Genomic DNA, 7,988 nt, shown 5'->3' with positions numbered 1-7,988 from the left:
AGGCATGTGCTTGAAAACAATGTTTCAAGTAAATTAAACAGTAAATTCATCAGCCCAGCTAGCCTTTCCACACACATTGTTCTGCAACATGCATGTTAATCCGTCAACTTTCACAACAGCTCTCTAGAAAATTTCTTACAAAGAATTATTTCTAGAAATACTCCCCAACTCTGGAGTTCAAATTAACAACAACCTTTCATCAATAAAGACAAACCTTGGATAAAATAAACCTATTTGACTTTTAATCTTCAATTATAACAATCACAAAAAAAAAGGTGCTGGCTAAGTCTTTACAGCATATGATTCACTAGTTGTAGGACAGTGTTGTTTTAAGCAACTTCTATCAGTTGCTTCCATTATTAATGGTACCTGGCATGTCTGTGGTATTCTGTGGGATATAAAATAAAGCAATGTAGGCTAAAGAGAATTTTGAAAATGCTGATCAAAGCAAAAAAAAAAAGATTAATATTTTAAACCACAGTAAGCTATGCCTAATGATGCACCAGTTGTATTTTTTCTGAGCTTTAGTTATCTTTAGATTTGTATCACAGTGACACAGCAATGATGGAACTATTGAGGATTACAGAGTTGACAATAATAAAAATAATTATAAAATAATAAAAAGACCTACTTCTGTCAGCATACAAATAAAAAAAGTAGTATGCAGATAAGCCCATTATAACCTGGGCATAAGGAACAAATCCTGGCAGTCTAACATGGTAGTATTTACTTGCCCATTGCCAATAACCTGTGGACAATGTGATATGATTTGATTATCACTTGACAAACTGAAGGTAAATTATTTGGTTTTTGGACTTCATAGAACTTTGGCACTTTGTTTTATTACTAATACTTAACAGTTTACTTAAAAAAAAAACATGAAAGAATACTCTTGTGTTATCTAAGTTTGGCCTGAACTTTACACAAAATATTATAATATTTAAACACCTCGATGTATAGCCCCCCAGATTGCATTTGGGCTCTTGTTCCTTCTAGACAGCCAACTTCCTAATTCACCAAGCTTGACTTCTGCCAATGGAGTGTCAGCTAAAATAAATTAAAAAGGATATTTTTTTTTAGCATGTATCCAGTAATAAGTGAAGGATGTATTTTTAAGAAATAAACAAATTACAAACAATAACAATACAAACCAAACAATTAACCCTTTTCTACTTCATGCACATGAAATTCTTTCAATGTGTGGTCAAGTCTTATTCTTATTGCACAATGTATTATACTTTTATTTCTGTGTAGAAGCATATCTGGTAAAGATATTTCAGATACATACACAGATGGAAGTAAGATATCAGTTTTAATTAAACATGTTTCTGACACTAGTAGAATTTTAACATTAGTTCAGAATTTTATGATTACTTGAATCTATGAAAAAAATTCCATTTTAAAATTTCAAGTCCATTGGAGGTGAATGTTTGATGCCTTAGACATAGAAATAGATTTGTCATATATTATTTGAGTTCAGTTCATCTATAGTCCTAGTTGATCTATAGAATCTAGAAGAAGATTTCTAAATATTAAAAAACACCAATGCAAAAAAATGATCACACCCACACACAAAAAAGATTAAAAAGAAAAACAGCTTGTGTAGGTCATAGGACTATCATATTTTGATATCCTTAGCATGGATAATTCAGTGTCAGCTGCCAACCAATCAAAAGTGAACTTTCTCCATGTTTTGGTTGACAATCAATAGGCCCTAAAGGGTAAAGTAATTATTTCTGCTAATGAAAGAAGATATAACCAATGAGAATAGTTAAACTGTGATCTATATTACCATCTATTTATACTTATAGGCATAACTAGTTTAAGTGTTTTTTAATTGAAGATGATTTTATTCTTATTTCATGTGTATAGTTATGTTTAAAAAAATATTAATAGCGCAACATGGCAGATTCATCAGTGTGGAACCTATTACAATTAATTTTAATAATAGCACTTTTTAAAAATGCATTAGGCCTACATTTTACTTAGAGTTAAAGTAAAAGGAGAAACTGCGTACGATGCAATTTTTAAAAATTATTCAATTTCCTGCAAACAAAGTCTAAAGGACTTGACAATGAAGCGTTCATAAATCACATATGACATGACATGCCAAACACGCAAAAATAAAAATACATCAAACTTAGGCCTAAGTTACTTAAATAAATAAAAAAGTTCTCTATGGGGGAAAACAGCTGGTGTACTCAAGTACTTGGTACACTAACACAGCAATGATGAGTTCAGACACGGGCAAGTCTAGGTAAATCTAAATAATATTAAATTATAAATAATAGCGAGACTCACTAACTTGAAAGGGTCCTTGGTTGCTAAGCAGAACATGGCTACCTCACCTTAGCCTACGATTGGGCAATTTTTTCTGCTATGTACGAGAGACCACCTTAACATTAAGTTTAAAAATAATTAACACGCGAAAAATGGCGTTTTTTTGGCGTATTTTAAGCTATCTGAAGATGACAAACCTATTTTTGGCAGAATTTTTTTTTAAAAATTTTCTTCCGACCATGGAGGTCAAACGTAAACATGGGTATAGTTTGAGTTGTTTAAAAACTTTAAATAAAGGACTATTAGGTGTCTAAATGGCACTGTAAGGTAGGGTATTATTAGATTGATCGTTTAGTGAAAAAAAAATGCAATTATTATGTGCCGATTTTAAGAAATCGGCCTCCTAAAAAGGTCACTGAAAGCACGTGGTTTTTTATTGTGACGTCATCGCTATTGTTACGGAAGCTGTACAGTAGTATCCTCGCTGCTTATATAATTAAATTGTGTTTTCTATTCACTTGAAACTCTTTTTCAGCTTATTTTGCTAGCGTAATTAGACTAATTAAGCCTAATTATGGATATTTCACCTGGCTTTTGGATTATACTAAAAGCCCTTAAACCACGATGATCTGTTTTTTTTTTTTGTTGATCCCTGGAATTAGATCTAGTAGTGAGCGTTGGTCTTTGTGTGCTTATTTAGGTCTAATTATTTGTTTTCAAATTTGTTATAGCTTAATTTGTCTTAATTCTTATTGATTTCATACATTTTAATTAGGCTAATTTAATTATAATATTATTTTCACTGGTCTTCGTTGATACATTTATTAGGCTTAATAATGTTAATATTATTACGATTTTAGAGGCCTGATAAATTAAATAATTTTAGCGTTGGTGTGAGGGTGTCTGAATCTCAAAGAATGCACACCACGATTGAGGCTATTACAGTATTCTTTATTTCTCTATCTCCTGTCCTCCAGTCCCAACATCAACCTCCTTGCTTTGACACTCAACCTTCAACTGCCCTCCGCATTCATCCCTACACACCACCTTTCTCTCGCTCACAACACAGCCACTGTCACCCGACCAGTCGCTTCCCTTGTACCCTCGTTCACTCCGTACAACAACATACACGTCAACACACCCGGCCTCGCATCTCACTACATGATACATATACACACTCAGTGATCCGTTCCACGTATTCACCTTTCATACACATTACATCACCACAGTTGGGTCTAAGTTTACATTACTAATTATTACTTAGTAAACCAAGTACGCATGGACTAGGACATGTGTGTGCCTCTCTCGCTGACAAACCAGCGCGAGCGAGCGAGTCGTGTATCACACTTGGTCTGTGTCGATGTTTGGAATGCATAGGCATAGGCCTAATTCTCGCTCTCGGGTAATAAATTAGTATGCGCTAACATTTGAAAAATCAAATAGACACACATCTTAATTAAATACATTTAATGTGAACTTTATATTAATCTAGAGTCTAGACCTACAATACTAATTATAACTTGGGATAACAAAGGACTTGGACTTGATTTAGCGCATGCTCACACTGTGCTGTGAGTTTTCTCTCGCTGGTTGACAAAAGAACGCAGGCGGGCTGGCGATGTTTGTAATTTGCATATATCTTCGCTCACAGGCGAATAATTTTAATGCGATTGGCCTCTTTGTATTTTTTAGGCCTAATTAATTGTATTTGATAGGTTAACTTTTCTGGTTGACAAAAACTACACGAGCGAGATGTCTGCCACACGCACTGCCCGTGACGCTGGTAAGAATGCATTTCTCGCTAACTTGATCAATTTTATTGCTATTGCAGTTTTTTTTAAAATAAATCAAATACTTACAAATCTTAACATTTTAAACTGAACAACGACAAAATTTTGTAAATAACACACCTGTCCCAAGTCAAGTGAGAGAGGAGGGATTCATTTTACATTGATATAGCTATATTTTATGAATTGCCCTAATAAATTAAGCAATGCTAAAACACACTAGTTAAATAGTTAATAAAACATGCACGGGATTGAATATCTTTAAAAAGATTAGATCTATACTATATATTCTTAAACATGTTTTTCATTAATTTGGGTTTAGTTTTCATTTTTAAACAACCTTCCATTTAAAAAAAATTAAATCAAATATTTTAAAATTCTAGAACTAAGGCTAGATCTAATTCCATCTTGTGATTTTCATTCTGACGAAGACAGTGTCCATACGAATAGAAATGTGGTAATAAAATCAAATGTACTGTGCATATTCTGCTAAAATCAAATCAGCTGCAAGGTCAACCCTGCAGAGTTCGTCTCTTCAGAAAAGCATATGGTGATTTGGTTTGTCACGGATTCTTTGGCTTGCAATGCTTGGAGTGGCCAATTAATAAAAATCAGTAATTAAGCTCCAAATGAGTTTATTATCAACAAATTAAGTATTTGATTGATTAGAGATTGATATCTAGATCTAGTTTTCATTGGTAATGTTTAAATCGAAAAATAACAATTTAAAATTAGTGAGTATCGCTAATAAATAATGATTGTAGGTACTAGGATTTGGCTCCCGTTTTACGATGCGCCGCTAGATTTTCCTCCCGTTACCCAAATATCGAGAGTTGGCGGACGCGCGAGTGCGAGTGTTTCGTAATTTTTATTATTCTCCGTTTTTGCCTAGTCAATTTTATTGCGAGGAGTATTATTTTGAAGAAAAATGGACTTAGCGTATTATATATTTTTTTAAAATATTTTCATGGACTATTTTTTATGGAGTGTTTCATTGAAAATAAGGTAAGTTTGACTTATTCCCTAAACTTCTCTATGGGCTCTACTTGAAATTTTATTGCATAATCTCCATTATTATCCATTTTTCTCTATTACTGTAAAAAATCGTAATGATTGGATGTGTCTCTTAGCTGCAAAACGCTTCACAGTTTGGTGTACTGTTCGGGACTTTAACTGTTTACAGACTGGAAGTGAAAGTGAACCGGAAGTTGTCGGGTCTCGCTACTAACACTTGTGTGACTTAGTCTAGCTGATATGCTTGTATTACTGTAATTACGATTGTGGCGATCGTTGTTTTGACTCGGGCGATAGTGGCGAACGCTGTTTTGATTCCGGCGATAGTGGCGAACGCTGTTTTGATTCGGGCAATAGTGACAAACGCTGTTTTGACTCGGGCGATAATGGCGAACGCTGTTTTGACACTGGTGATAGTACCGAAGGCATTTTTGACTCGGGCGTTGGTGGCGGGCGATGTTTTGACAATAGCGATCGTTGTTTTGACTCTGGCGATAGTGGGAAACGCTGTTTTACGCAGGCGATATTGGCGAGCGCTGTGTTGATGCTGGCGATTATGTCGAGCTTTGTTTTGACGCCGGCGATAGTGGCTAGCGTTGTTTTGACGCCGACGAACGTAGTTTTGACGCCGGCGATAGTGGCTAGCGTTGTTTTGATGCCGGCGAGCGTTGTTTTGATAGTGGCGAGCGTTGTTTTGATGCCGGCGATAGTGGCGAGCGTTGTTTTGATGCCGGCGATCGTTGTTTTGACGCCGGCGATAGTGGCGAACGTTGTTTTGACGCCGACGAGCGTTGTTTTGATAGTGGCGAGCGTTGTTTTGATGCCGGCGATAGTGGCGAGCGTTGTTTTGACGCCGACGAGCGTTGTTTTGATAGTGGCGAACGTTGTTTTGATGCCGGCGATAGTGGCGAGCGTTGTTTTGATAGTGGCGAACGTTGTTTTGACGCCGGTGATAGTGGCGAACGTTGTTTTGACGCCGACGATCGTTGTTTTGACGCCGGCGATAGTGGCGAGCGTTGTTTTGATATTGACGGTAGTGAAGGGGGGGGGGGGGAGAAAGGAAGGTCTGGTATTAACAATACACATTAAATATTTGGTGTATTCAGAAAACCTTTTTATTTTGATGGGAAGGCAAATAATGTACTTGTACTGTTTACTTTTCCAGGTAGAACCTACACTTCTAAAACCAGCACATCTCTACAATATGATAAGCAGTTATATGGCCTAATGTCAGTTATATGGTCTAATGATGGAACACTATGTAAACGAGAAATTAAAACTATTAAAATAAATAATGTGTTTATCTTTTATTTAGGCAAACTAATTAATTTGTGATATGAACTATTTCCTTTAAAAACCAACCAATGTTGAACTTCTCCTGAAATGTAATATATTAACGAATAAGCAGAAACACATCTTTTTAAATTAAACTATATATATAAGTATACCAACAAGTTTATTACATTTATACGAATAAAACACCTTACATTTCTAATAGATATAATTTGCCTTTTTTTTTTAAATTTAAATATATGCGCTCAGTTTTTCAATGATGTCAGGTGTGTCGATGAATCAGCATTTTACATTTTTACCGTCCTTTACCAATTTGTCAACTATTTAGATAGAACCATCACACACACTTATTTTAGAGCTTCACTCTAGTTAGTTGTTAGCTTTAGATTCAAATAGATTGAGCGTAAACAAATAGTGTATGAACAAATTTCATATTTAAAAATAGGGGGTGTACCCTGTTCCACCCCTTATTTTTTGCCAAACAGATAGATTTAAATACATATTTTGATTGTTTCTGTTTGAGAATAGAGTCATCTAGAGCCAGGCAAATTTTGAGACTTAAGTGCTTAATAACTCAAATTTGCCATCATGTTGCATTTCACATCAACAAGACTTCGGTTTTGCGAAATTGTATAATTTATCAGCTTTGTAGCAGTTAAAACAAAAATCTTTTCAGTTATGAATATTATTTTGATTGTAATAACTGACACATCCATAGCTCATCATTCTCAGCAAGTTTGAGCTTAATTTTTCAAAGTGTTAAAATTTTAACTGAGATTTTATGAATGCACTGTATATGAAAAAATAGGGGGGGTACCCTGTTCTACTTCTGTTTTTGGTTAACTCTGCCCATAAATTTCTAATTTTATTGTTTATTATCCTTGCATATATGATAGATAAAGATATTGCAAAGTTATAACCAATTTGACCATATGGTTTACAAGCTAGGACAATTTTAGTAAACGCTTAAAAAAACTCTATCACAGAAATTGGGAAAAAACCTATGTTAAAAAAATCACCTTTTTTAATACGAAAAAAAATCATAACTATTTAACCGTTTGAGCTACATCAAAAAGGAAAACTGTTCTGTTATTGTAATTTTTTGCTCCTTTTAACTGTAGTGGTTGTTTCCCTATTAAACCAATTTTCAAAATTTATCCTAGTACCTAAATGATTGATTCTAGCCAGATCAAGACTATTCTCGATCTGGCTACTACTTATTACTGAATGATATTGAAAATATTGTTATTGTAATTACAAGTATTATTACAAGGCTAATCACTAGATTTCTAGATCTAGAGAGATCTAGATCTAGATCTAGTGACCAGATAAAATTAAAAATAATAAAAATCTGCAGCAGGATGAGGAACTTTTTAAAAATTAATTACTCTATATCTACTTAAAGTTATGAATATGTGAGCATAATTTATTGAGCAGCTGATATTTAAAAACACTTACGTTTTCCATAAAAGCGTCCTGGGTGATAGGGACCATGGACTTTTGGATTGTATTCCCTTGGATATTTGCCTGGTTCGTAGGTCATTTTGGCCGTCAAGTTCACAGTCTTAAAAACGGAAATTAGTTCGTTTGCATGCGCGATAAGTAAAGTTAGCT

At 34.4% G+C, this 7,988-nt stretch overlaps 1 protein-coding gene across 1 annotated transcript; it reads right to left on the bottom strand.

Moving 5' to 3' along the window:
• Positions 1-220: 220 nt before the first annotated feature.
• LOC131955025 (putative ATP synthase subunit f, mitochondrial) lies at positions 221-7,984 on the bottom strand. The gene is made up of 4 exons (XM_059318928.1): positions 7,833-7,984; positions 949-1,047; positions 632-748; positions 221-388 (listed from the first exon to the last, which is right to left on the bottom strand). Exons 1-4 carry the CDS (start codon positions 7,915-7,917, stop codon positions 360-362), a joined length of 330 nt encoding a protein of 109 aa, XP_059174911.1. The 5' UTR covers positions 7,918-7,984; the 3' UTR covers positions 221-359.
• Between the last annotated feature and the right edge of the window lie 4 nt (positions 7,985-7,988).

Source organism: Physella acuta, unplaced genomic scaffold (assembly GCF_028476545.2).
Source record: "Physella acuta isolate Inbredline_101_S28 unplaced genomic scaffold, ASM2847654v3 ptg001049l, whole genome shotgun sequence".
NCBI classification, from domain to species: domain Eukaryota; kingdom Metazoa; phylum Mollusca; class Gastropoda; family Physidae; genus Physella; species Physella acuta.
The sequence above is the reverse complement of the archived record's forward strand: the minus strand, read 5'-3'. Positions and strand labels throughout refer to the sequence as shown.

Bases quoted from the DNA above. Each gene is read 5' to 3' on its own strand.
- LOC131955025 (XM_059318928.1), bottom strand. From the start codon at position 7,917: ATGACCTACGAACCAGGCAAATATCCAAGGGAATACAATCCAAAAGTC. The intron at 1,048-7,832 runs GTAAGTGTTTTT...AATTTATTTTAG, and splicing joins AGGACGCTTTTATGGAAAAC to CTGACACTCCATTGGCAGAA. The intron at 389-631 runs GTAGGTCTTTTT...TATATCCCACAG, and splicing joins TTATTTGTATGCTGACAGAA to AATACCACAGACATGCCAGG.